This window comes from Carlito syrichta, unplaced genomic scaffold, assembly GCF_000164805.1.
Source record: "Carlito syrichta isolate Samal-C Ts95f unplaced genomic scaffold, Tarsius_syrichta-2.0.1 Scaffold302587, whole genome shotgun sequence".
In the NCBI taxonomy this organism is placed as follows: Eukaryota; Metazoa; Chordata; class Mammalia; order Primates; family Tarsiidae; genus Carlito; species Carlito syrichta.
The window spans coordinates 747,416-762,266 of record NW_007246683.1 but is presented as its reverse complement, the minus strand read 5'-3'; the positions used below and the strand labels follow the sequence as shown (position 1 = coordinate 762,266).

The following is a 14,851-nucleotide window of genomic DNA, read 5'->3' as shown; positions in this document are numbered from 1 at the left end:
CTGGTCTGTTGGCACACATTCCCATGGGTTTTGGTTCAGAAAGTCTTTATTTCTCCTTCACTTTTGAAAGATACTTTTGCTAGGAACAGAATTCTGGGTTGAGAAATTTTTTTTTTTTTAAACAGCATGTTAAATAACATAACTCCATTGTTTTCTTGCTTGCATAGTCTGAAGAAAAGTACAGTGCTTATTATGTTTGTTCTTCTGTATACAATGTATCGCTTTTCTCTGGCTGTCTTTAAGATTGTCCTCTTTTGCTTTTAGCAGTCTGAGTGCACACATGTGCTTGTGTGTGTTGGTACTAGTATTTACCTTACTTGGTGTCAGTTAATATTTCTCAAAATATTACTGCTAATCTGCTCTCTCTTTTCTTTTTTCCTTCGTTTCTTTCCTCTTCTTGTTTTTTTTTTAGTTGGGATCTCACTCTGTCACCCAGGCTGAAGTGCGGTGACATGATCACAGCTCACCACAGCCTTGACCTCCTGGGCTCAGGTGATCCTTCCGCCTCAGGCTCCTGAGTAGCTGGGACTACAGGTGTATCCTACCATGCCTGGCTAATTTTTTTTTTTTGTAGAGACAAGGTCTTGCTAAGTTACCCAGGCTAGTCTCAAAATCCTTGGCTCAAGCAGTCTTCTTTCCTTAGCCATTCAAGTGTTGGGATTATAGGCATAAGCCACCATGTTCAGCCTCTCTTTTCTTCTTGGAATTCCAATTACAAATATGTTGCATCATTTGATAAAGGACCACGGCTCTTTAATGCTTCATTCTGTCTGTTTTTTATTTTGTCTTGTTTTCACTGTTCTTTTTGTATTTCACTTTGGGTTAATCCTACTGACTTACAGATCTATGGGTTTTTCTTCCTGTGGGGCCTTTAGTGAAGGGTTTGTGTTAACTGTGTTAATTGTGTTAGAAACTAGGCTGGGTTTCAGCTTTATTGTTGCTCTGGTTACCCTCAGTACCTACCACAAGCTTCATGTTATGCTAGATTTTAGATTTTTTTCCCCAGTATGTGGGGATTAGTTTGCTGGTCTCCCCCCCCCCCCCGCGACTGATCCACTGTGCTGTGCATCAGGCTGTGGTCTTCTCAGTCATCCTGCCACTCTCCTGGCATTGATCCATATCCAGCATGTCTTCCTGCTCCTCCACCATGGGTTGAGATATTTTTTCTTTTCCATTCCCCAGATTAAATAGGATTTTACCAGTGCCTTAAGAATGACAATTTCATTGTTCATCTCCTCACAGATTAAAGCTTTTGTTCCTCATTAGAGAATAACTCCCTTAGGTTTGTATGCACTCTTCCCTATCCTACAATAGTTCCCTGTGGTATGAAGAATTTTCTAACAAATAATTGAGCGCTTCTCTCATGGAAAAGTATGTAAATTAGATTACTGAAAATACAAAATACAGAGAATAAATGTTCTAATTTACAAATTTTGAAATGAGTCTCTAAACAAAGATTTTAGCCTGGTAAAATTAAAATGACACATCATAACTTCTCCATATTTAGCTTTTTAAAAAAATTGATACAAAATATTTTACATATTTAAGGTATACATGTGAATATTTGTGACATGCAAAGACTATGTTATGATCAAGTATCCAACACCTTGAGTATTTATCCTTTCTATGTGCTGGTAAAACAAAGACCCAGGCAAAACTTTTTGTCCCTGTTGCAGTGGCTACTCTTCCCCTCTCTCAGTTAGTTGTGTAACACAAGTGAGGCTTTTTCAAGACGTTTCCAATCTTTTCTGTGAGCACCCAGTGGAGTTCACAGAGAAAAAGCCTACAACAGAACACAGATTCTTCCTGTGTTATATGCAGTTCCCAGGAGTTTCATATAGTCCACAGTCCTGTCAGTGCACTTGGCCACCAACAGTTCACCAGTCACCCCACCTCAGCTCTTATCACCCGTGTCTTCCCCAGTGCTCAAATATCGTCCCTTCCTAGTATCCATGCCAGCTGGATGCCCTAAAATCTCAGCACTACAAGGGTTAAAGAAAAACTATGAACCTACTGTGTATCCAAGAGCTTTTTTTGGTAAGGTTGGGAGTGATCATTCCAGCTGTTTGTAACTCTGAATAAAAAAGCACTAATTTTTTGACCCAGAGTAGAAGACTTAAGAAATGGGGTCCTGGCTCTGTTTTGTACTATCTTGAATAAGTAATAACCTTTAGTTAAGTTTCTTCATCTCCACCTCGCCATGACCACAGTATAATGGAGAATTAAATGAGACAATGCACATATGCAGATGTTTGTTATCTATAAAGCATTATACAAATGTGGAATTATTATCTAAGCCTTATAGCATCACTTTCACTTAGCAAAAAGTCAAATGGCAAGTTTGACAGCTGGATAATAGAAAGAACACCTGGCATGTTATTTAATATGCTGTCAGTCAAACAGCAGCTAAACTAAGACTAGTTTTAACTAACAACAGTTTTAGAACTTTATTATATATTCTACTTTTTTCTGTAAGAGGCTAAAGGGGGATAAATATATTCTTCTGCTCATTAACAGAATCAGAATACAAAACCAAATGAGACTAGAATCCTAAAGCCATGGTCAAAGGGTAGAGTGGAGAATACCTGCATTCTTTATGGAATTAAATAGAAAGGCTATTTGAGAAGGAATATGCAAAGAAAATTATTTGGAGAGTAACTCCCTCAGGTTTGTGTGCACTCTTCTCTATCCTACAATAGTTCCCTGTGGTATGTAGAATTTTCTAACAAATAATTGAGCACTTCTCTCATGGAAAAGCATGTGTAACATTACTGAAAATATACAAAGTACAGAGAATAAATATTTTAATTTACAAATTTGGGAATGAGTCTAAGCAAAGATATTAGTATGGTAAAATTAAAATGACACATATAACCTCTCCTTATTTAGCTTTTTTAAAAATTGATGCAAAATATTTTATATATTTAAGGTGTACATGTGAATATTGGTTACATAGACTATGTTACGATGAAGTATTCATCACCTTAAGTACTTATCCTTTCTATGTGCTGGTAATATTTCAAGTTCTCTCTTCTAGCTATTTTGAAATATATTATTCAGTGTTGCTAACTGTAGTCACCCTCCTGTGCTATTGAATACTGGGGCTTATTTCTTCTATCTCACTGTATGCTTTTACCCACTAATCAACCTCTCTTTATCCCTCTCTCTTCCACACCCTTCTCAGTCTCTGGTATCTATCATTCTATTCTCTATCTCCATGAGATAAATTTTCTTAGGTACCATATATGAGTAAGAATATGCAGCATCTGTCTTTGTGTGCCTGGTTTATTTTACTTAACATAATAACCTCCAGTTCCACCCAGTTTATATTTAGTTTTGATTTTAAGTAACAATTAAGCAGATTTAGTTCCTATTTTTCCACAATCTGATATTGGGGCATTTAGAGTAGACTTGTCTTTTCAAACATTAATTTTAAATTTTAATTTTTAATAGAAATATTCATTAGGAAAACATGGGAGTTCTATGGAAATACAGAAAACTCCCGACTATGTATAAAATATGTGTTTTAAAAAATGAGGTTGAAGAAAGGTTTAACTTACCAGTGGAGGCATCATGCCCTTGCTTGAAGGGGGTATTACAACTCTAAGATCTGGCTTTCGATTGTTCATTCCAAGATTACCACCACCTGGTGGAGGGGGAGACTTTGTAGGCATGACTTTGCCTAAACTATTTGCACCAGTAGTTCCAATCAAATTCGGAGAAGCTCTTGAGTTTACAAATCCATTCCCTGGAAAAAAGAAATATCATTCATTAACATGAAAAGTGATTAAAATGCTTTGGCACAAATACAAATTGACTTTCCCCCAGTTCTAGTTGCAACTAAGTTTTATAACAAAATTCACAACAGGTTGAGTATCCCTTGTCCAAAATGCTTGATATCAGAAGTGTTTCCAATTTCAGATTTTGGAATATCTGCATCATATACTTACCAGCTGAGCATCTCACACCTGAAATTCCAAAATCCAAAATGCTCCAATGATCACTTTCTTTGAGTATTATGTCAGTATTCAAAGCATTTCAGATTCTGAAGCATTTCAGATTTTGGACTTGGAATGCTCAACCCATGGTAACTAACCATGTATCTTTGTATATTTAAAAAATAAGCACAGAAAGTCATCCAGAGTCTGAACTACATATAAAGCTTAAGCCTAATGCCGCTTGTTTTCCAGCATTACTCCTTGGACTTGCTGACAGATACTTAAAACACAACGGACATTTCTTTTTTTTTTTAAATCAATATTTTTTATTATGATGTTGTGGGGTACAGTTAAGGGTTAGGTATACAAATATGCTTCATTTAGGCCCCCTTGTTGATAACAGGTGTCTCCCCATCCCCAGACAGATGTTTACTACCATTAGTCTCATCCCCCTTCCCCTCTCCCCATAGTTTCCCCCACCACTGTCAGTCATTTTCTTATGATGGTGCGTTGGGTGTTCAAGGTCCACTATATGAGTGAGAACATGTGATACTCAGATCTTTGTTTCTGTGAGAGGTCACTCAGTATTATAGACTCTAGTTCCATCCAGGTTGCTGCGAAATTCATGATTTTGTTCTTTTTTATGGCTGCATAGAATTTCATCATCGTATACATGTACCACAATTTTTAAATCCAGTCCTCTTTTGATGGACAGCATGGTTGGTTCCAGGTTCTTGCTATTGTGAACAATGCTATGATAAACATTGATGTGCAGGTTATCTTTTTTATAGAGTGATTTGAGTTCTTCAGGGTATATTCCCAGTAGGGGGACTGCAGGGTCATATGGGAGGTTGATGTTTAGAGCTGTTAGGAATCGCCACACTGCTTTCCACAGAGACAATGGACATTTCTAACAGGGCATCTCACACTGGGAACTAAGCTAATGAAGATATTATAAGAAAATATCAAGGGTCAGTCTATTTATTCATTCTTGTGACTGCAAAGGCACAAAGTACTACTACTAGGTTCTGAGTACTGAACTATGTAGCAGGACAATTCCTTAACTGCGGCTTATTTAGCCCTTGGCACTAATACTTCATTTTCACCAAGTGTTTCTTCCTTATGAATCCACTTCTACTTGCTCTACTTCTTAAGCTTCCATTAAGGTCCTTATGAAGTATCTGTGGTTTATCTGACTTTAATCATTTTATTTTTAAACTTCCCCTAAGAGAACCATCCATCTCTCTTAGCGGATATAAGGGAATAGGCACACCGTGATATGATATATGCTCTGTGTACACATACTTTGGGGCACCAGTCGAGACATTATAAAATAAATATGAAACCATCTGTTTTCATGAATACTGTGGTCACTCTTACTCTTTCCCGTGTGTAGTATCCATGTGTACTGGGTGAGATTGACTCTTCAACCCCTGCTCTGCTACCTCTGCCACAGATTGGCTTGGTGACGGGCATAAGCATTTAACTCAGGTCACTGTCACCACAGTGACTAGATGTGGGAATGACCAATCAGAACGTGGGTTAAAGAGTTGTTTCACGCTGGGCGTGGTGGCTCAAGCCTGTAATCCCAGCACTTTGGGAGGCTGAGGTGAGGGGATTGCCTGAGCCCACAGACTCGAGACCAGCCTGGGCAACTTGGCGAGACCTTATATCTACAATAAATCAGAAAACTTAGCTGGGTGTGGTAGCACGCTCCTGTAGTTCCGGCTACCTATAAGGCTGAGGTGAAAGGATCGCCAGAGCCCAGCAGGTCCAGGCTGCACTCCATGTAAACATAAATACACGATTAAAAAAAAAAAGTTGTTCCATGGTTACAAGGGAGGTTTCTTCCTTCCCCAAAATGTGACTGAGGAAGCATTTTATTCTCAAGTCATTTTGAGACTCAGAAGAAAACCAGCATGAAGAAAAAACTGATACAGAAATAAAGTAAAATCCCTGATTAAATCATGCTTCTGGGTTGTACCACTTTGGGATCTTTTCAGTTGCATATATGTTAATAAATCCTCCATACTGTTTAAGCCTAAGGAGGTTTCTGTTAGTTGCAATTGATAGTATACTAATAGAAATAGTTACTATCCACCAGCTTATAGTCCTATGGTGAAGATAACGACATAAATACAAAATAGTCAAGTAACAAATATATGGGAACATAAAATGTTCATTTATAAAACAGAGACTACATATGCTATTTCCAGTTCTAAGTAAGTCACAAATAAAGCAGAGAAGAATAGAAAACATCATTAACTACGTGATACATTTGTAAAAATATTTCTGCAAAAATTAAATTACTAAGTCTGTGTTAACTACCCATAAAAATGTATTCTATTATTCCTACTTTTAATAAACTTGCTAATTTTATAATCAAAACGTAAAATACTTTAAGTTTATATGGATAAAGTTTGTTTTTAGTAACAAACGAATGCTTACTGCCATGAATATTGTACCATGATTCTCTTTTGAACAGTCTCTAGTATCTAAGTCCATTCTATTGTAGTAAGTACTCAGATGTTACTTTAGGAGCACTGAATAAAAGAAATGTGTTGGCTTAAAAATTCTATTACTAGTGTTTATTACAAAACTGACAAAGAACAAAATATTTAGAATAGTAAACTCGAGTTCCTGAAGAGTTGAACATGCCTCATATTCTCTGGGTGGAACTCCCCATTCTCATGTCATTAATTCTATCAGCCACCTAAAATCAGACAACTTAAAGTTATCTTTACTATTTGAAAATGAAAAACACTTAAACATCTCTTATGTGTACAGAACCGTACACATAATAGAGTATAGGGAGTATAGGAAGGGAGATATAAAAAGAATACATGGTCTTGAAGGAGCTTTTCATTTAGTTAGCAAGCACATATCACACAGGCATGAATAAGCCAAAATTACATTTAAGGTATGGGTAAAAGCAACACAGCCAAGGGAAACCACACAAAATTTACAATGAAATTAAAAGCAATGATCACAGGCATATGGGCTTAAAAAGGGAGGCCTTTGTGGAATTAACTACTGAGTAGTTTGATAGGCCAAAAGAATGACAGAAGAAAACAGAAGGCAGGCATTATGGATAAATGTGAGGAAAATGATAGGTTAAAGTATAAATGAATAAGATGTAAATAAGAAATGGCAGGGCAGATAAGCCTGGACAATCCATGGCTCCAGGGTACATCAGATGAAAAGGGCAGCCATATTTGTTCTCCTTTTCTTCCAGTAGAAGCAAAAAAGAGAGCCTGAGAATACACCAAAAATAAGTAGACAGCCAGGCTCAGTGGCTCAGCCTGTAATCCCGCGCCTTTGGGAGGCTGAGGTGAGTGGATTGCCTGAGCCCGCGGGTTCAAGACCCACCTGGGCAGCGAGACCTCATCTTTACAATAAATCAAAAAATCAGCCGGGCGTGGTACCGCATGCCTGTAATTCCGGCTACTTGGAAGGCTGAGGCGGAAGGATCGCCGGAGCCCAGCAGGTCGAGGCTGCGGTGACCGGGAGCGGCCACTGCACTCCAGTCTGGGCAACAGAGTGAGACTTCAACTCAAAAAAAAAAAAAAAGTAGACAACAGATGAGATGTTACAAATATATACCCCTCCATATTAACATACATGCGAGGACTACCAAAATTGAATGTGTGCTTAACACAGGCCTAAAGTTTGTCCTAATAGTCTCACTCTGAAAAGACTGTATTCTGAGGAGTGAAAGTATTTACCCCAAAGAACTGCAATGAATCAATGACAAAAATACAATGATGTATACTGCACATAATGTCAGAGATTTTGTACTATTTTATTAGATTACTTTAATTCTATAAATGTTTCTTGAATACAACAGAAGGGTAATCATTTAAAATCACCTAAAATCTGTATAGAATTTGGCAGTTTATAAAGTACTTTCAGGAACGTTATATAATGAGATCAACTGAGAAGTACATGAGTTCTAAAATTTTTAAAATATGACTAGAAAAAGATGGATTAAGAGCATTTAAAGAAAACCTGCTGAAGAAAGTGGATGTTTCAATATATCTACCTGCTTACAGTATATGCAGAGTCTGAAAAAGACATATTACTTAGGTGAGTTATTTATATGAGAAACTAAAAATTAATATTTTGCCAGTGTGATATAATCAACTCTGATGGATCGTAATCATTACATTTTCAAGTTTGGTATTTCAATACTAAGGGACAAAGAAAAGAGAGGTGAGGTTTGGCACTTACAATTCAGCCTGTACCTCTCTGGTAGTTGTCATTCAGAGTTTCAGGGTTCCAGATGATCAGTGTGGCTTTTTCCCCTTTTACTCTCACTTAATTCCTCTTTTATTCTCCAAAATGTTTATCAAATGACCTTTGCAGTTATAATTCATATGTGTGATTTAATTTTGCAGTGAGAACTGATATTTCAGTTAACCTCATGAGGCTATTTCCTGCATTCTGCATTCATTATCTTGAAGGGGTCTGTATTAAATCTAGGCTGCACAATCTTTCCACACCACATAGAGTAATCTCCTGCATCCTGTTAAGCTTCAGAAAGCAGTGCTGTTTAAAAAACAAGCACTTTACTTGGCCATCCCCTATGGAGTAGAGCTCATCCATGAGTTGGGCAGAGTTAATTGCTAAGCCAGGCAACTAGAGAAAGCAAAAAGTTTATCAGATAATTTTATTCAAAAATAGGAAAGTTTAATAGAAACGGCATAGCAGTGAGAATGTTGAATCAACAATATTTTTTCTCAAATATAAAGGCATGAATGTGTGTTCTGAATCTCTGGTATTATTTAGAAGATTCTTATCTGCTTGATTTACACTCGAATCTGAAGGATAAATCAGTATTTCCTCTCACAGACATTAAAAACATGATGCAAATATATATTCAGAGGAACATATTATCAAGAAGCACAAATCCTATTTTCCCAAGAGTCCATGACACTTTTTAGCTAAATATGGTACTATAGTAACTCATGAGAATCAAATTATAAGAGTAAAAGGGTATCTAAAAGCACAGTATTTCTTAAAGTCAGAAGTGAGTAGTAGATAATGATTACAGGATGATGTGTTTGATAACTTGCCAGGCAGAAGCTAAGATAATATTACATGCACGACTTGTTATTTTGTAGTGTAGAAATATACTACATAAGAAGGCATATACCTAATATATGCTTTCTTACCTTCAGTTCAATTTTTAGGTCAGAAATGAAGATATTTTGAGATAGACTTTTAAGGTAGATATTTTCAGTATGTAACTCATCTTGCCACAGTTTACAAATCTAAGAATTAGAACCACTACTCTAAATTGATAAACCCAATTTAATGTGATTGTTGTTAAAATGTGTTTTTAGATCTCATGGTAATTTGCTGCCCTAACACCAATATGAAAAAAAAAACGCTCTTGAGCAAACTGCCTACCGATGCCTCCAGAAACTTAACAGAGCTCATCTTAATTATAGTCCTACAGCTATAAGTAAGGTCATTAAATTGTATCAGTCTGGCTCATATTTCAGAATATAAATCACATCAGCTGAAATAATGCATTTAAGTGGCTGGTAAGTCCTCCATGCCCTTAATACTACACTTCTAGGGCTAAACTGTAGACAATGATGTCATTAATGTTTTACTATGAACCCATTTCAGTTCAACTGACATAGAGACTTCAAAGGATTCTGAAAAATTCAAAAGATTGAAGCAAGGTTCATATTTGACAAAATTTCATAAAAATCTGACATTTGACTGATTAATCAATACATAAACAAAAATACGTTTATAAAATTATGCCATTTGTACAAAGAACTGCTTGAGATTTCTGAAATTAAAAAAGACCACAGGATTTTAAATATCTGATGACACATTTATTTGATTCAATGAAAATTCATATAAGATGGACAATATGGATCCTGTCTATTAGATATTTATAATAAAAAACAGACAATGCTCACGAGATCCATTTCTGTTCCTTCTGAGTACTATATTCCTCATTGCTCCTTTGGGGCCGTCCCCGAAGAGGCAACATTTCTCTTTCTCTTTCAGAGACTTCATGAATCCTCATGAAGCATGTTGGCTGAAGCACACATGGCTTCAACCATCACCTCCACCTAAATGACTCTGAAATATGGGTTTCTGTTTTGTCTCTCCGAATTACCAGTCCATATTCAATCATCTGGTAGTCACTTTGCCCCAGATATGCTGCTATCAGCTCAATTCAACCTCTTCTTTTTTTTTTTTTTTTTTGAGTTGGAGTCTCACTCTGTCGCCCAGACTGGAGGGCAGTGGCCGCTCCTGACAACCGCAGCCTCGACCTGCTGGGCTCCGGCGATCCTTCCGCCTCAGCCTTCCAAGTAGCCGGAACTACAGGCATGCGCTACCACACCCGACTGATTTTTTGATTTATTGTTGAGAAGAGGTCTCGCAGCCCAGGCGGGTCTTGAACCCGCGGGTTCAGGCAATCCACTCACCTCAGCCTCCCAAAGGCGCGGGATTACAGGCTGAGCCACCAAGCCCGGCTTAATTCAACCTCTTCTAAACACCTGTATTACACTGTCAACCTCTACCATCCCATCCTCACCTTCACAGAGTAATCAGGCTTTGCTCATTCTTTTTTACAATATCTTTCAACTCTTTTTAACTGCCAATGCCCATGCTACAATGCAAGCTCATATTTTTTTTCATTCAACCCTAAACAATTCCAAGACCTTTCTGAGTCTATTTCTAGTCTAGATTATATTTTTCTCTTTTTCAATATGTTTTTAAAAAGTGAAGTTGCTGGACATCTAAGATTTTACTTTATGTTTGCTATTTAAAAGTAGACCCAAAGTTAAAAAGAGTCCTCGAAGTCACTTAAACTATGGTATAAACTGAATATTAAATGTAAACTCTCAGAAGATAAATATACCTAGTAAACCATAGTCAAATAAGAAGATTATCACTATGAAAGATACATACAATTGACAATATGTATAAAGCTGCCAGGTTTTATTTGCACAGAAAATGGTATAGATGGAAAACAAAAAAATATCAAGTTACAAATAAAAACTAAAGAAATGGTTTAATTTACTACAATAAAAATGTTATGACTGCAGGGGTACCATAGCAATACAGTATCATAGAGACTAGAAAAAGAGAGGGGAAAACACCTATTTCCACCATCCTAATACAACTATTATAATCACTCTGGATTTCCCCCTTATTTTATTTTCCACATGTGTATTTTTTGCATAGTTTAAAAATCATAACTAAAAAGAAAACCAGTTGAAATTTTATTTACTTCATTTTCATGTTGTTGAATATATTGATTTCTTCCTATTAGTCAATATAGGAAGAGTATATAAAATATGTATTATTATTATTAAAATAATATAAATAAAGTTGCAATGAGGTTTTACTTATTCTAATTTACTTATCTAGGATAGATTCCCAGAAATGGGATTAGTGGGCTTGGAAGTATAAATACTTTTATGACAAATGAAATACCTTGCCAAAGTCTTTTCCAGAAAGATTGTCACTAATTTACAATGTCACAAACACATGAGATAATCAGTTTCACCATGCCTTCATCAGCACTGCATGTCATAATAAAAAGTGGCAATAGCTGAGAATAGCAAGTAAAAGTAGTATTTTTTTTGCCATTTTATTTGAATTTCATGATTACTACCAACAATGAACATTTTTTTCAATTTTTAAATTACTAGTTTGGTTGCTTTTTTTAAATTGTATATTTTGGCACAATTAAATGCCCATCCATTTATTAAACATCCCTCTAACTGCTGCTTGGATTTTATCTTACTTTTCCTCTTAGGAATGAGGAATATGGGTCAAACGTAATGGCTCATGCCTGTAATCCCAGCACTTTGGGAGGTTGAGGTGGGAGGACTGCTTGAGCCCAGGAGGTTGAGACCTGCCTAAGCAACATAGCAAGGTTTCATTTCTACAAAATATCAAAAAATTAGCCGGGCATAGTGGCGCATGTCTGTAGTCACACCTGCTTGGGAGGCTGAGGAGGGAGGATTGCCTGAGTCCAGGAGGTTGAGGCTGCAGTGAACTGTGATCGTGCCACTGCACTCTCATCTGGGTGACAAGAGTTAAGACTACTCAGTAAAAAAAAAAGGAGAAACATGTATCATAGCACTTAAGATCAGTTGCTTCAACTAGAAAGACTCTGGGTCAACACCAAGGACCCAGAGTCTGTCTAGTTTTCTACTTGGCCATCTTGGCATGTTGGCCTGTCATCTTAAAATCAATGAGCTTCAAGATCTCAAGATAGGTGCTGTTTCTAGTGGCCAGTAGCGCATCTAGACAACAGCGCCCAAAGACTCAGAGGTTATCTTGAGACTTTCTGTGAGTGAATGTGAGTGTGAGTGGCTATGATTTTTTTTTTCTCTCTCTAGATTTTAGAATAATATAAATACTACCACAATGTACATTATATTCTCTCATAATTTAAAAAGTGCCTTTATATTTGTGGTTATGGTTCCTTTGCTATATCTAGTATATTATGTTTATTTTTAAAGCTTTTTTATTGCTAATATGTATACACAAAATGTACAAAACAAAAACTTACACATAAAAGATGTCTCATGAAATGAAAATCCATATAACCACAACCATCACTCAGATCAAGAAAAAGATGCCAAGTGACTCATGCCTGTAATTCCATCATTTTTTGGGAGGTCGAGGCAAGAGGATTCCCTGAGCCCAGGAGTTTGAAACCAGCCTGGGCAACATGGCAAGACCTTGTCTCTACAATAAATCAAAAAAATTAGCTGGCATGGAGGTACGTGCCTATAGTTCCAGCTACTTGGAAAGCTGAGGCAGTAGGATCGCCTGAGCTCAGCAGGTCAAGGCTGCAGTGGCCTTGAGTATGCCATTGCACTCCAGCCTGGACGATACAGTAAGACAAAAGGAGGGAGGGAGGGAGGAGAACATTGCTAGAACCCCTCAGATGTCTTCATAATTGGGCTCCCTACAACATTACGATAGTCCCATCTACGTAAAGTAACCACTATCATGACTTTTACGTAATTTCTTTGTTTTTTCTTTATATTTTTGCTATCTAGCTACACAGGTATCCCTGACTACAGTTTTATTGGCCTGATTTTCAAACTTTATGTAGATGGAATCATTTAGAATGTATTTGTATCTATCTTTTATGCACATTAGTTAGGTGAAATTCATCCATGTTGAGAACTACTGTGGTTTCTTCATTTTCACTGCATATTCTTTCACATGAAAATGCTATCATATATTTATCCATTCTACTGTTAATAGAAATCTAGATATTTTCTAGATGCTGACTAAAATAATGCTATGCTATTTTTTTTTTTTTTACATATCTCTTGGTACTCATGGTACACAAATGCATTTCTCTATAGTACAAGAGGGTAACCAAAAAACCCAGAATTTATTTATTAAAAAATCATGTATTTACTCTTACACGTTTAAAGTTGAGTGACCGTTAAAGCACTCTCAGTTTGATGTAATACAGCTATCAAGAGGCTTTTTTCACTGCTCAAAACAGTTTTTGAACTCCTCAATTTTGATGCCTTTTAGTGCTTCTGTCATTTTTTAATTTCACCTTTTCCATATTGGCAAAACATTTCCCATTGAGAACTTTTTCATCTAGGAAAACAAAAAAGTTGTTTGGGACAGAGATCAGGTGAATAGGGAGTATAGAGCATGAGATCATGTGTTTTTCATCAAAAACTGATGAAACTCAGCACAGTGTAGACAGGTGTGCTCATAAATCACTCACCATGAAATGGGCAAATGCCATGAAAGAATCTCCAAAAATATTCACTGAATCCAAACAGACTCTCACAATAACGGTAGCTGGTGCACTGATACCGATTAGTTTCTAGAACACTAGCAGGGGAAGACTGTACTACAAGGGACCACACTCCAAAATATAATTCCATTTTTGGGGGGGTCCCCCAATACATATGAATGAATGAAAATGCTGGGTCACAGATTATATACATCTGCAACTTCAGTAGATAATGAAAAATTGTTGCAATGATTTGTATTCCCCTGACCAGTGTATAAGCATTCATGTTTTTCTACTGTCTTGTCAGTATTTGGTATTATTTCATTTTAGCCATTCTCTTAGATGTGCAGTGGCTTTCATTTTGCACTTCTGTGACTATTATGCGTGAGCATCTCTCCTATTTAACTGACACCTGAATAGCTTCTTTTGTGAAGTGCCTGTGTTCTCAAGCACATTTCAAAAACTGGGTTTCTTTTTTTTTTTTAATTTGTAGGTGTTCTTAAAACATACACACACAATTCTCTATTGATTATATATATACCATACATACTCTCCCATTCTGTTTTGCCTTTTTACTCTCTTTATGGTGTTTTTAATGAATAAAGTTTCCTAATTTTAACAACCTTTCCCTTGTGGTTAGACTTTCTTTGGTTTCTTATTTAAGAAGTCTTTTCCAATCCTGAATTTACTCAATGCTTTGAAAGCTCAAGGATGCACCTGCTTTCAATAGTACCTTGGCCTGAAACATCCTAGCTTTGGGGAAGCAGGCAGATGACTCAAAAATTAAAATAGGATTGAGGCAAATGGAGGAATCATTTGTAAACAAATTATACATCTACAAGAAACTCAAATGCGCCAAAAGGAAAAAAAACCAAACAGTCTCATTAAAAAGTGGGCAAAAGATATGAATAGACAGTTCTCAAAAGGAGACATACGAGCAGCCAAGAGATACATGAAAAAATGTTCAGCCTCACTTGTCATCAAAGAAATGCAAATTAAAACTACACTGAGATAACACCTAACTCCAGTCAGAATGGCCATCATAAATAACTCAAAAAATAGCAGATGCTGGAGAGGATGTGGTGAAAAGGGAACACTTCTACACTGTTGGTGGGAGTGTAAACTAGTACAGCCTCTGTGGAAAACAGCATGG

The 14,851-nt window shown here is 36.6% G+C and overlaps 1 protein-coding gene across 6 annotated transcripts in view; it reads right to left on the bottom strand.

Moving 5' to 3' along the window:
• MEF2A (myocyte enhancer factor 2A) overlaps positions 1-14,851 on the bottom strand; it is a 156,062-nt gene that overhangs the window by 20,458 nt on the left and 120,753 nt on the right. For all 6 annotated transcript variants that reach the window (XM_021711796.1, XM_021711795.1, XM_008056976.2 and 3 more), the window contains one exon: positions 3,561-3,748. In XM_021711796.1, the coding sequence (XP_021567471.1) occupies positions 3,561-3,748 (188 nt within the window). The remainder of the gene's footprint in view (positions 1-3,560; positions 3,749-14,851) is intronic.